Source organism: Emys orbicularis, chromosome 3, assembly GCF_028017835.1.
Source record: "Emys orbicularis isolate rEmyOrb1 chromosome 3, rEmyOrb1.hap1, whole genome shotgun sequence".
Taxonomy (NCBI): Eukaryota; Metazoa; Chordata; order Testudines; family Emydidae; genus Emys; species Emys orbicularis.
The window spans coordinates 137921127-137936431 of NC_088685.1; the positions used below are offsets into that span (position 1 = coordinate 137921127).

General features: G+C 40.6%; 1 protein-coding gene across 1 annotated transcript in view; it reads right to left on the minus strand.

Annotated features, from left to right (window-relative positions):
* The window catches only part of ERO1B (endoplasmic reticulum oxidoreductase 1 beta), a 59025-nt gene that overhangs the window by 6440 nt on the left and 37280 nt on the right, over nt 1-15305 (minus strand). The window contains exons 9-13 of the mRNA XM_065400704.1: nt 14808-14819; nt 9972-9998; nt 7041-7133; nt 6305-6551; nt 4764-4833 (exon numbers count right to left, since the gene is read on the minus strand). Of these exons, the coding sequence (XP_065256776.1) occupies nt 4764-4833; nt 6305-6551; nt 7041-7133; nt 9972-9998; nt 14808-14819 (449 nt within the window). The remainder of the gene's footprint in view (nt 1-4763; nt 4834-6304; nt 6552-7040; nt 7134-9971; nt 9999-14807; nt 14820-15305) is intronic.

Here is a 15305-nt window from a genome sequence, read left to right on the forward strand (position 1 = left end):
ACCAGCCTGTAATTGCTGGGATCAACTCTGGAGCCTTTTTAAAAAATTGGCGTCACATTAGCTATCCTCCAGTCATTTGGTACAGAAGCTGATCTAAATGATGGGTTACAGATTACAGTTAATAGTTCTGCAATTTCACATTTGAGTTCCTTGAGAACTCTTGGGTGAATACTATCTGTTCCTGATGACTTATTGCTGTTTGATTTATCAATTTGTTCCAAAACCTCCTCTAATGATACCTCAATCTGGACAGTTCCTCAGATTTGTCACCTAAAAAGAATGGCTCAGGTTTGGGAATCTCCCTTAACTCCTCAGCAATGAAGACGGATGCAAAGAATTCAATTAGTTTCTCTGCAATGGCCTTATCATCCTTAAGTGCTCCTTTGGCATCTCGATCGTCCAGTGGCCCCACTAGTTGTTTAGCAAGCTTCCTGCTTCTGATGTACTTTAAAATATTTTTGCTATTACTTTTTGAGTCTTTGGCTAGCTGTTTTTCAAATTCTTTTTTGGCCTTCCTAATTATATTTTTACACTTCATTTGCCAGAGTTTATATGCTCCTTTCTACTTTCCTCACTAGGATTTAACTTCCATTTTTTAAAGGATGCCTTTTTGCCTCCCTTATTTGCTAACGGGGGCTATAGCATGTCTCTGCCAGATCAGGGATAATAGTAAGTGATTGAACATTAACGGTTGCCCATCAGGAAGAAACACCTTGGGACAATGAGTTGGCTAAACATAGGAGAATCTAGCTAGCTCCTCCAACTTCTCTGTAGGGAGTGGAGAGTGGAAAATCCTCAGTAGCAGAAGGAAGAAACTAGGTGTTGCTAAGGGTCACATAAACTTGAGGAACTCACAGAGCATGACACAGGAAGCTTTGAGCAAGAAAGAGGGGCATACTTTTGTAGCAAGGGTGACCTGTTTAACTGTGGGACCAGCCAATATCAGAAAAAGCTAGCTAACCTAGAGCAGGAGAGAGGCTACATGACTCTGAAGAGGAACTATGATCTGAGCAGAAGGCTTTTGGACAACCCAGAGGACTTTGCCAAAGCCCAGAGAACTCTCCAGGCTGGGAAATTAGAATCCTGTGCAAAGTCTGTTTGTTTTCAATATCAGATGCCCCTAATGACAAACTAAACTCAGAGCACCCATGTGGCTGGAATTATGGCAGAGGGTGTGGCAAACTATGGGGGAGTCTGAGGGATCAGCAGTAGTCCCAGGGACAAGGCAGTTGGACCACAGGGTCCCAGCAGAGGATCTGCAGCCTGAGAGTGTCCAGAGATACCAGCCAGCGACAGTTGCCTGTATTCTATTCAGGTTCAAGAGTCTGAAAGAGCACACAGGAGTCAGTAAGGTGGGCCCCAAACACAACAAGATTAGGGATACCATCTCCAATTCACTACATGGATTTCCTGTAAAGAATTACAAAATAGATGTTTAGCAGAAAATATGAACATGCAGCTATCTGTACTTCACAGTGAAACTAGATGGCCTGTTAACTCATTTACTACATCACAGGCCCTGGTTCTCATGGGAGACTTCAATCACCCTGATATCTGCTGGGAGAGCAATACAGCGGTGCACAGACAATCCAGGAAGTTTTTGGAAAGTGTAGGGGACAATTTCCTGATGCAAGTGCTGGAGGAACCAACTAGGGGCAGAGCTCTTCTTGACCTGCTGCTTACAAATCAGGAAGAATTAGTAGGGGAAGCAAAAGTGGGTGGGAACCTGGGAGGCAGTGACCATGAGATGGTCGAGTTCAGGATCCTGACACAAGGAAGAAAGGAGAGCGGCAGAATACGGACCCTGGACTTCAGAAAAGCAGACTTTGACTCCCTCAGGGAACTGATGGGCAGGATCCCCTGGGAGAATAAAATGAGGGGCAAAGGAGTCCAGGAGAGCTGGCTGTATTTTAAAGAATCCTTATTGAGGTTGCAGGAACAAATCATCCCGATGTGTAGAAAGAATAGTAAATATGGCAGGCGACCAGCTTGGCTTAACAGTGAAATCCTTGCTGATCTTAAACACAAAAAAGAAGCTTACAAGAAGTGGAAGATTGGACAAATGACCAGGGTGGAGTATAAAAATATTGCTCAGGCATGCAGTAGTAAAATCAGGAAGGCCAAATCACACTTTGAGTAGCAGCTAGCAAGGGATGTTAAGAGTAACAAGAAGGGTTTCTTCAGGTATGTTAGCAACAAGAAGAAAATCGAGGAAAGTTTGGGGCCCTTACTGAATGAGGGAGGCAACCTAGTGACAGAGGATGTGGAAAAAGCTAATGTACTCAATGCTTTTTTTGCCTCTGTCTTCACGAACATGGTCAGCTCCCAGACTACTGCACTGGGCAGCACAGCGTGGGGAGGAGTTGACCAGCCCTCGTGGAGAAAGAAGTGGTTCAGGACTATTTAGAAAAGCTGGATGAGCACAAGTCCATGGGGCCGGGTGCTAAAGGAGTTGGCGGATGTGATTGCAGAGCCATTGGCCATTATATTTGAAAACTCATGGCGATCGGGGGAGGTCCCGGATGACTGGAAAAAGGCTAATGTAGTGCCCATCTTTAAAAAAGGGATGGAGGAGGATCCGGGGAACTACAGGCCAGTCAGCCTCACCTCAGTCCCTGGAAAAATCATGGAGCAGGTCCTCAAGGAATCAATTCTGAAGCACTTAGAGGAGAGGAAAGGAACAGTCAGCATGGATTCACCAAGGGCAAGTCATGCCTGACTAACCTAATTGCCTTCTATGACAAGATAACTGGCTCTGTGGATGAGGGGAAAAGCAGTGGATGTGTTATTCCTTGACTTTAGCAAAGCTTTTGATATGGTCTCCCACAGTATTCTTGCCGGCAAGTTAAAGAAGTATGGGCTGGATGAATGGACTATAAGGTGGATAGAAAGCTGGCTAGATCGTCAGGCTCAACGGGTAGTGATCAATGGCTCCATGTCTAGTTGGCAGCCAGTATCAAGCGGAGTGCCCCAAGGGTCAGTCCTGGGGCCGGTTTTGTTCAATATCTTCATTAATGATCTGGAGGATGGTGTGAACTGCACCCTTAGCAAGTTTGCAGATGACACTAAACTGCGAAGAGTGGTAGATATGCTGGAGGATAGGGATAGCATACAGAGGGACCTAGACAAATTAGAGGATTGGGCCAAAAGAAATGTGATGAGGTTCAACAAGGACAAGTGCAGAGTCCTGCACTTAGGAAGGAAGTATCCCATGCACTGCTACAGACTAGGGACCGAGTGGCTAGGCAGCAGTTCTGCAGAAAAGGACCTAGGGGTTACAGTGGACGAGAAGCTGGATATGAGTCGACAGTGTGTCCTTGTTGCCAAGAAGGCTAATGCCATTTTGGGCTGTATAAGTAGGAGCATTGCCAGCAGATCGAGGGAAGTGATCATTCCCCTCTGTTCGACATTGGTGAGGCCTCATCTGGAGTAGTGTGTCCACTTTTGGGCCCCAAACTACAAGAAGGATGTGGAAAAATTGGAAAGAGTCCAGCGGAGGGAAACAAAAATGATTAAGGGGTTGGAGCACATGGCTTATGAGGAGAGGCTGAGGGAACTGGGATTGTTTAGTCTGCAGAAGAGAAGAATGAGGGGGGGATTTGATAGCTGCTTTCAACTACCTGAAAGGGGGTTCCAAAGAGGATGGATCTAGACTGTTCTCAGTGGTAGCAGATGACAGAACAAGGAGTAATTGTCTCAAGTTGCAGTGGGGGAGGTTTAGGTTGGATATTAGGAAAAACTTTTTCACTGGGAGAGTGGTGAAGCATTGGAATGGGTTACCTAGGGAGGTGGTGGAATCTCCTTCCTTAGAGGTTTTAAGGTCAGGCTTGATAAAGCCCTGGCTGGGATAATTTAGTTGGGGATTGGTCCTGCTTTGAGCAGGGGGTTGGACTAGATGACCTCCTGAGGTCCCTTCCAAACCTGATATTCTATGATTCTATGATTTAAGGAGATAAAATTAGTAGAGAACACAAACAGAATCCATATGTAGCCACAGCATTTTATCAAGTTAGTAGTTGCTGGACCTAACTAATTTTGTGACAACGCTAATAGTTTTGTAGGCAACCCCTGTAATGTAAGTAAAATTACCACACTACAAATGAAACAATTATATGAAGAACAGATTTGCACCTTTACGGTTTACTAATTCAGTAATCCAACTTTCTGAATCTGAACAAAAAGACCATACAATAATGACAAATGTTGGGTCACGTGGATGAATTGCTTTAAGATTAACTATCTGCCTCTAGGAATCAAGGTTTCCTAATGTAAAATTCATACTCAAGTTTGTTTGGAACTGCATTACACCTCCCCACCTTGTTTAAAGATAAGATGAGGCTTCATGGGAAACATTCTATTTAAAAACAATACTGCTTCTATCACTGAGACTGATTGCATGAATTTGTGTTGCCACAGTATCAGTGGCAGAGCAATGCACTCCAGAACAGATTTCACTCTGTCAGGCTGAGGATACAAGAGCAAAGCAACTCGTAAGCAGCCTTATGGTCATTTTTGGATTTGTCACACAATCTTCTTTATTGCCAAGCAGATGAAATTAGGTCAATTTGTTAGAGGTTTATCTAAGTAAGTTTCTTTTACAAGGTCCAAAATACAGTGCTGTTTTCATTGTCCCTTTCCTGCATCCACCCCAGGTACACTGCTGTGAAGGTTTATTAAAAGTGTTTCTGTTGTGTAAGTAAATAATATTCTGGGTATTAAACATTAAAAAAAAATGTACATTAGGGATGTGTTTAGGACTTTACCTTTAATGACTTGGCCCCTTTTTTATCTCCTGCAAACATGGACTTTTCATCGAAGTGCATTGGAAAGGATCTGCTCAAACAAAAAATTGTAAAGAAAATCAGCACACACTACAATATATCATCCAAGTGTACAATATCACTCTACTAACTATTTTAAATTACTTGGAAGTTTCTGCTCTGGTTCATTGAAGACCAGTCACGATAGCCTGTGCGGCAGTGCTGATTAATGCAAACACACACTATAAGCATAGAAAACCACAAAGCCAAAAAAAATGTCTGAGGTGTGTATTAATCTGCATTAACATACAGCCTAAAGCAGGGGTGGGCAACCTGAGCCTGAGAAGGAGCCAGAATTTACCAAAGAGCCGCAGTAATATGTCAGCATCCGTGCCCCTCATCTCCCCCCTCCCCGCTGCTCCCAGCGCCTCCCACCCACCGGCAGCCCTCCCCACACCTCCCGATCAGCTGTTTCATGGCATGCAGGAGGTTCTGGGGGGGGGGGGGGGGGAGAAGCGAGGGCATGACAGGCTCAGAGGAGGGCGCGGGAAGGGGTGGAGTGGGAGCAGGACTTGTGGCAGAGCCAGGGGTTGAGCAGTGAGCACCCCCTGGCACATTGGAAAGTTGGTGCCTGTAACTCCAGCCCTGGAGTCGGTGCCTATACAAGGAGCCGCATATTAACTTCTGAAGAGCCGCATGTGGCTCCGGAGCCACAGGTTGGCCACCCCTGGCCTAAAGAGTCTCAGGATTATAAAGAGAGCATTTTTAAAAAGTCAACTTCTTTGAACTCTCAGTCCATACAAAACAGTTTCTTGGGATTGCCCTACAGGGTACCCATTTTAGAAATATAACACTACCTTATCTGAAGCAGTTTATTTGTTTTGCAGAGATTGCTCTTTGCTCCTCTCTGCCCACTAATCAAGACCCCTTTCTCCCATAGATCCTCTTAGTGTTCTCCTTGCAGCCTAAAATTTACTTAGTTTCGTTATGATTTAGATCATGAATAACTATCTGAGTTTTTCTAGTGCAAAGCAAAGCAGAAGGCTGACTGAGTCACACAGTAGCAGAGGGGAAATGAGGTGACCTAGAGCAATGACTAGTCAAAGGAAAGCCAAATATGGGTTGGTTGAGGGGACTCCCAAGTAGCAGACATGCAGGCGGAGAGGAAATTGAGCAAGAGGGGATAATCTTCTTGTAAAAACTGGTTTAGCAGCAGGATCTCTGCTAAAGTTGGATACATTTTACTAATTTTCAATATAATTATGTACATTTTATATTGAAGAACAAGAAATCTATTTTGAACACCTGGGAAAGTGAGGGTTGGATGTTTTAAAATGTTTCTTAATGGCTCTAACAAGAAAGGTTTCCTCCTACTACTGTTTTTGGCCCCTCCTCCTTTCCAATTCACCCTTCCAACTTGTCGTCTCATTCTCTTCCCCACCATCATTTTCTTTATCCGGCTTCCCCAAACCTTCTATCCATCCAAAAGTCACCTCTCTTCCTAGAAGATGGCTGAAATAGTAATACAAAATCTCATGTCTCACTTTGTATCTCTGAAGATGTCTAACAAGAGGGTTTTAGATTCAGCATCTTCTTGGACATTTCCAGTGTAAAGGTCTACAAATGAACGCTCAAAGTATGGTGCAACTTTTGACAAAGCACGCAGCTCAATCAAATATAAGAAATATAAATTCTTTAGCCTCCTTGGTCCTTCTCCTTTTGTTTCAATAGGGTCAAAGCGATGAATAAACTCCTTGACATTGTGTCCCCAACGAGGCTTCCCCCAGGTTTCTAAGCAGAGAACAGATAGATAATTTTCAGTAAAGACAAACAACAACTGCACAAATACATAGACTGAGGGTATGTCTATACTACCCGCCGGATCAGTGGGCAGCGATCGATACAGCAGCAGTCGATTTATCGCATCTAGTCTAGACGCGATAAAATCGACCCCCGAGCGCTCTCCTGTCAACTCCTGTACTCCACCACTGCGAGAGGCACAAGCAGAGTTGACGGGGGAGTGGCAGCAGTTGACTCACTGCAGTGAAGACACCATGGTGAGCAGATCTAAGTACGTCGACTTCAGCTACGTTATTCATATAGCTGAAGCTGCGTAACATAGATTGATCCCCCGTCCCCGTGGAGACGAGGCCAAACTGTGTTTACACACACACACATTTAATAGGCTTAATATACAGACAGACAGGACAAACAACTATTCCCAATGGCCATATAAGACGACAGACATTTTCAGGGCTCTTACATAAAAATATAAATTACCTTCAAGAAGATAATTTGCACAGAGATGTAAGTTGATGCTAACATGAAGTCCAGAAATGAGTTTATAGAATACTCTTTTCTCCAGACAAAGACCTGGTTAGAAAAAAGCATTGATTACTAGAAATATCATTAAGATAAAAAACAACAACAACATTCACTGAAAATGTGATGCAAAATTTGCACTGTTCAGCTTTTAGTGTTGGACTTACAATTAAGGAAAATGCCACTTATTTAGTGTCACTTTTAAAAAATTCTTAGTTCTTTCAGTGGGAAGAGTTTATATCTCAAGTCTACCGTCTCACTCACCTACCCCCACCCCTCCATAACAGGCACACTTGTTCATTACTGTAAGGCTTTTGTCAGCACACATTAAAAAGAAAGGAGTATTTGGTAAAAAATTCAAGACAAAGCTCCCATGCATGTAATTTGGGTAAAACAGATTTGAAATAATCTACTTGGGCCTCTACAGCTAGGGAGACAATTGTACTAGTGACCATCCAGAAAGTACAAACAAACAAACAAACACACACAACACACACAAACACACACACACAAACAAACACACAAGGTATCCTAACCTAATGGTCACTGCTATCTGCAACTGATATTTTATGGCCAAATTTAAAGGCAACATTTGAATCTGCTAAAATTGTTCTTTTTGGTTGCAGGCATAAATGCACAAAAAATGGCAAGAATAAAACAAATACTTGGACAAAACTGGCCAAGATAAATGAAACTTAATAGTGGCAGTGGAAAACCTCAAGGCTGCTGCTTAACTATGATAACTGACTTTATATTTAAGTTGTAAGATAAAACTGAGAAGAAAAGGGGCAGAAAAACAAGGCTAAAAGCAGTTTCCTGGGGACACAGAAAGGGGAAGCAATGAGGAGAACATAAAGAGCACCAGCAGTCACAAAACAATTTCATCACTAAAAATGTGATGATCCAGCCATATGTCCAGACACCTTAATGGCATGATCACGGACACCACCCATGAGGTGGTTTAACTGAAAAGTGCTATAGTAACTCAGAGGGCTGAAGACCCAAAAGATGTTGTTTAGTCCAAATATTAGAAAACAAATAACATACTGATGATATTTGAGGGAGCAAAATCAAATTAAAGGGCAAAAGTGGTGGAGTGGGAGTCTTCATTGGAAGGCAAACCAGAACAAGTCTTTGAGGAAGCTTTTGAAGATGACAGTGGAGGTTGCATGACACACAAGAAATGGGAGGACAACACAGGAATAAAGGGCTGTAAGTAAAAGGACATGGAGTCACTTATGGAAGAAGGGGACCAGGAGAGAACCTGTTAAGGTCAAGTTAACTAGAAACCATATTTTCTGAAGTCAATAAGCAGTGTTTCCCCTGGCGTATAGAGAGCAAACTGATATGTATGCTACTTCCAAATGTAGAGATTTTGTCTACACAGCGGGGTAATGTGCAGTAGGGGATTGTGATTTTTAAAGCGCAGTAATGTGTTTCACATTAATTGGTCTATGCAGACCCTGTTGTTGCACATTAAAAGTTCCCTAGTGCACTTCAATGTAGTGCTACAGCACTACATTGAAGTGCACTAGGGAATTTCTAGTGCACAGCAACAGGGTCTACATAGACACATTAATGTGCAATATGTTAATGCACTTTAAAAATCCCCTCTCCTCCCACCCCCAGTGCACGTTACCCCACTGAAAGGGCAAACCCTTACTACATATTTTCCAAAAGATTCTGGATAAAATGGTCCCACTGCCAAACTGAAGTAACTGCCTTTTAGGAGGTCTGGCCTCATTTACAAGCATATTATTTATTTTAAATAACACATTTGAGCTTTTATGCTTTCATGTGCTAGCAGCTGTAAAAGCTACTAATAGCAGAAGTAAATGCTTTATGCAGAACAAAAAGTTAGCTGCTTAAAAGGCTTAATTATGCTTTCTTGCTCCAATTAACAAAATATTCTTTTCCACACTTGGAGGATACCTTTGGTTGCTATCAGTATTAAACCTGCTTGGCATTTTAAGGCAATAAAAAGGTAAAACATTGTGTTTTGCTGCTAATTGTTCCCATCTTTGGTCTTAAAACCAATTCTGCTTGTATAAATGAGCGGTTCAACCACCATTGCTTTCAAAAACATCTGACAATTAGTCCTAATAAAGATCCTAGCAATTTCTTTGCCTACTTCCTCATTTTAGATTCTAAAAGTTGGGAGTCATGAGTAGCTAAATGGTGAGTAAATGTGTAAACAGCACAAGCATCACCACTGAGAAAATATAACCTTAAAGCATTTACAATAACATGACAACTGAACAAAAGAGGAGGTCTCTACAAGTCTTTGAATGCCGCTTAGAGTATTTTTATTGCACAAAGATATCTCTGCATAAAAAGAGTGCATTCTGAGCATGATTGCTTGAATAATTTCAGGAGGCTAATTTACCCTGATTTCAAGTCCAATTTAGTTCACTCTAAATACTTTTAAAAACCCACACTACCAAAAACTCTTGATTTCACACACCATATGTAGGTTCATAAAGAAAATATATTCATAAATCTTTGTGTAGATCAGCTGAACATAATATACAATCACCTAGATTGTCTAAAACATTTATGAGGACAGTTTTATCTATAGTACAAAACCCTATTGCTTAGAGACAACTCTCTCATATATCATGGATAATTAGACTTGCAAAGTGAATACCAGTGTTCTTCTAGCAGTGTAGAATGCCAACATAAGGGTGCAAAATCTCTTACACATACTACAATAACTGATCCATTAAGAAACAATTACTGGTTTTGGGATGAAGATGGACATTCACTCCAGGCACCAACCAAATATGACTGACCGTGAGTAAGGATAAGAAATTGGGTAATAACACTTGTATCTGTTTTTTCTAATGCAACTGACATTAATTTTAGGCATCATATCAACTTTCCTTTTACCTTCTAGCCATGTGTAGAAAGATTCTCCTGAAAACACAAAAATACATAGTTAAATCAATCAGTATTCATTTGTACATATTAACATCCTTTAAGTAGAAACTAGGGCTGTCAAGCTATTAAAAAAATTAATTGCACGATTAATCGCACTGTTAAACCACAATAGAATACCATTTATTTTAAATATTTTTGGATGTTTATAACATTTTCAAATATATTAATTTCAATTACAACACAGAATACGAAGTGTACAGTGCTAACTTTATATTTTTTATTACAAATATCTGCACTGTAAAAAACAAAGAATTGTATTTTTCAATTCACTTTATACAAGTACTGTAATGCAATCTCTTTATCATGAAAGTTGAACTTACAAATGTAGAATTATGTACAAAAAAACGGCATTCAAAAACAAAACAATGTAAAACTTAAGAGCCTACAAGTTCACTCAGTCCTACTTCCTGGTCAGCCAATCACTCAGACAAACAAGTTTGTTTACATTTGCAGGAGATAATGCTGCCCGCTTCTTTACAATGTCACCTGAAAGTGAGAACAGGAGTTCGCATGGCACTGTTGTAGCCGGTGTCGCAAAATAATTACATGCCAGATGTGCTAAAGATTCATATGTCCCTTCATCTTCAACCACCATGCCGGAGGACATGCGTCCATGCTGATGATGGGTTCTGCTCAATAACTATCCAAAGCAGTGCAGACTGATGCATGTTCATTTTCATCATCTGAGTCAGATGTCACCAGCAGAAGGTTGATTTTCTTTTTTGGTGGTTCGGGTTCTGTAGTTTCTGCATCAGAGTGTTGCTCTTTTAAGACTTCTGAAAGCATGCTCCACACCTCGTCCCTCTCAGATGTTGGAAGGCACTTCAGATTCTTAAACTTTGGGTCGAGTGCTGTAGCTATCTTTAGAAATCTTACATTGGTACCTTCTTTGCATTTTGTCAAATCTGCGTGAACGTGTTCTTAAAATGAACATGTGCTGGGTCATCGTCCAAGACTGCTAGAATATGAAATACATGGCAGAATGTGGGTAAAACAGAGCAGGAGACATACTATTCTCCCCCAAGAAGTTCAGTCAAAATTTAATTAACTCATTTTTAAAAAAAAAACAAGCATCATCAGCATGGAAGCATGTCCCCTGGAATGGTGGCCAAAGCATGAAGGGGCATATGAATGTTTAGCATATCTGACACAAATACCTTGCCATACCGGCTACAAAAGTGCCATGCAAATGCCTGTTCTCACTTTCAAGTGATACTGTAAATAAGACGCGGGCAGCATTATCTCCCGTAAATGTAAACAAACGTGTTTGTCTTAGTGATTGACTGAATAAGAAGTAGGACTGAGTGGACTTGTAGGCTCCAAAGTTTTAAATTGTTTTGTTTTTTGAGAGCAGTTATGTAACAAAAAAAAAAATTCTACATTTGTAAGTTGCACTTTCACTGGTTAGATTGTTGGGCTCAACAGCTTGATATCTAGTTGGCAGCTGGTATCATGTGGACTGTCCCAGAGGTTGGTCCTGGGGCCGGTTTTGTTCAACATCTTTATTAATGATCTGGATGATGGGATGGATTGCACCCTCAGCAAGTTCACAAATGACACTAAGCTGGGGGGAGAGGTAGATACGTTGGAGGGTAGGGATAGGGTCCGGAGTGACCTAGACAAATTGGAGGATTGGGCCAAAAGAAATCTGATGAGGTTCAACAAGGACAAGTGTAGAGTCCAGCACTTAGGACGGAAGAATCCATTGCACTGCTACAGGCTGGGGACCAACTGGCTAAGCAGCAGTTCTGCAGAAAAGGACCTGGGGATTACAGTGGATGAGAAGCTGGATATGCAGCAGTGTGCCCTTGTTGCCAAGAACGCTAACGGCATATTGGGCTGCATAAGTAGGAGCACTGCCAGCAGATCGAGGGAAGTGATTATTCCCCTCTATTTGGCACTGGTGAAGCCACATCTGGAGTATTGCGTCCAGTTTTGGGCCCCCCACTACAGAAAGGATGTGGACAAATTGGAGAGAGTCCAGCGGAAGGCAACAAAAATGATCAGGGGGCTGGGGACATGACTTACGAGGAGAGGCTGAGGGAACTGGGCTTGTTTAGTCTGCAGAAGAGAAGAGTGAGGGGGGGTTTGATAGCAGCCTTCAACTACCTGAAGGGGGGTTCCAAAGAGGATGGAGCTTGGCTGTTCTCAGTGGTGGCAGATGACAGAACAAGGAGCAATGGTCTCAAGTTGCAGTGGGGGAGGTTTAGGTTGGATATTAGGAAACACTATTTCACTAGAAGGGTGGAGAAGCACTGGAATGGGTTACCTAGGGAGGTGGTGGAATCTCCTTCCTTAGAGGTTTTTAAGGCTCGGCTTGACAAAGCCCTGGCTGGGATGATTTAGTTGGGGTTGGTCCTCCTTTGAGCAGGGGGTTGAACTAGATGACCTCCTGAGGTCTCTTCCAACCCTAATCTTCTATGATTGTATGATAAAGAGATTGCACTATAGTACTTGTATGAGGTGAATATACTACTTCTTTTGTTTATCATTTTTACAGTGCAAATATTTGTAATAAAAATAATATAAAGTGAGCACTGTACACTTTGTATTCTGTGTTGTAATTTAAATCAATTTATTTGAAAATGTTGAAAAACATACAAAAATATTTAATAAATTTCAATTGGTATTCTATTGTTTAACAGTGCAATTAAAGCTGCGATTAATCACAATTAATTTTTTTAATTACGATTAATTTTTTTGAGTTAAGCGCACGAGTTAACTGCGACTAATTGACAGCCCTAGTAGAAACCCTCGAGTACTATATGCACTGTATGTTCTGAGGACATGAACTTCCAGTGGTGCATGCTTTGGAGCAATATCAACAAAATTAAGATGAGTTAACTTTCCCTTTCTTGCAGGAGGAAGGGAGTATTATCCTAATTGTCTGCGACAACATAAAAAATAAAGATAAAACTGTACTAATATATTGGGGAAGCCATATGTGGATAGTACTAGAGAAAGGAATAAAATTCCCACAATACATAGTTTTCCAATAACACTTCTAGAGAAGTATCAGAGGGGTAACCGTGTTTGTTGCTTTTTACAGATTCAGACTGAGGGTCCTGTGGCACCTTTAAGACTAACAGAAGTATTGGGAGCATAAGCTTTCGTGGGTAAGAACCTCACTTCTTCAGATGCGACTTGCATCTGAAGAAGTGAGGTTCTTACCCACGAAAGCTTATGCTCCCAATACTTCTGTTAGTCTTAAAGGTGCCACAGGACCCTCTGTTACTTCTAGAGAACAAGTTCATTCCTAACTCCGGGCAACAAGTGACTGATTCATGTCCCTGATGTTTAAGGGTTGAGATATTCAAATTTTTATCTTAGCTAGCATAAAGAAGATGATATTTTTAATTCTATAAACATCAAATGCGTATGACTTTGGAGTAAGTTCTTTCCCTCAATGGTTTGTAGCAGAGCTTTTCAGAGTTTAACTATATATTGTATAAAAAAAAGTATTACTTGTTATCAGTTTTAATTTTGTTGCCTTTTAATTTAGTTGGCTGTCACCTTGTTCTTGTATTAGGAAGATAGCAAGCCCAAATGACCTACACAATATCATTCATAAAGCTGGTCAGAACTGTTCATATCTGTTCAAAAAGGCATTTTTATGGATAGAAATTGCACTAAAAATGGCTTTATCAACAATATGAAAATTTTGTGGAAAGTTTTCATATCATAAAAAAAAAAATCTATTTTTCCATCAAATTGAAAAAATTCATCGGTTCCCCTGATCTTTTCCTTTCTCACCCACTTTTCCACTGGAAAAAAGGGAAACAGAAAGGGGGAGGCACCCAAAATGGAGACCTCAAAATGTGTTTGTATACTCAACAATTTTTTCATTTTATTAGTGAAAAAATTAAGATTTCTATTAAATTAAAAACATTCTGGTTTCTTCCAAAAAATTTCAAGAAGACTTATTTTTGACCAGCGCACACCACTCATTATTTCACACACAAAATGACTCCTCTTGTCTCCTTTGCAAACTAATTTTCTTAGTCTTTTTACTCTTTCCTAACATGAAAGTCTTCCCAAGCCTTTAATAATTTTCACTGATGTCCTCCAGCTCATTGCTATTTCTACTACATAATTTTTGAGATGGGGTGATCAAAAGTCACCACAGTGTTCAGGCTAACAGTGTAACCACTGATTTACACAATAGCATATTTTCAACATTTTCTAAGCCTTTCTTGACAGTTGAAAATCTTGTTTGCTTTGACTGCAACTGTGCAGGTTTTCACTGAGCTGTCCACAATGACCCCTAGATCTTTTTAGAAATCAGCAATCAAAGCATTTCTTATCGTACACTGACTACAATGGGGAAAAAAAGAGGGACAAAACATCCAGACTATATATAAAGAAGCTATCCAGGTAAAAAAAAGCTGCTCTTTTCCTCTATCAAAATAAAAATATTACATCTGCCATCAATGGAAAAGAGGAGAAACTCAAAGCCCTACACAACTCAGGCCCAAAAGACTTCCACCCCATGTCTTGTAAAAACCTTCCCAGACCCTCTTTCATTTCTTCACCCTCACTCTTCTTGCTATTCATGTATTCCAGCAAGTCCATAAATATTCTTATGGGAAAAAGACAGACAAGTGAGCTATATAATTAGGGCAACTATCTGGTCTCCCCCCTCCCTCCCCACTGGTAGAAAGAGTGAAAATTATTTCTTCTTTTGGATGGAGAGGAAGTTTATGCAACATTAAACAATCACAACTACCGAAGTAACTCCCACTATATATTTAACTATTATGAAGAATGTATTAAATCAGGACTTACCATCATCCTGCCCTGGAAAAAAAAAAGAAAAAAATATATATAAAGATCTAGGAACATTAGGAAAAAACCTCTTCCACTCTGCATGGGAAATGACACAGTACCCTGCCACAGAGATATTAAAGATGCAAGAAATGCTTCTTTGGTTCATATCAGGAATCTTACAAATAGCTTTTCTTTTACACAGAAGATATGCTGTAGCTCAAACAGAAGTTATGGGCTTGGTGCAGAAATTAATGGATGAGGACCTATGGCCTGTGTTATGCAGAAAGTTTGATTAAATGTCTAATGGTCCTTTCTTGGTCTTATAATCAGTGAACTGTTCACTCCTGTGCATGTTACATTATAAAACATGCTTAACATTTTAAATATAATTAGTACAGTACAATATTCAAATATACTTAACTGCCTGCCAATGGTTAATATCAATATCACTGATCTAGGAGGTCAATGTTTAAGTTTTTAATTAGACTGAAATTAAAAAAAATACAGAAGGAAGGA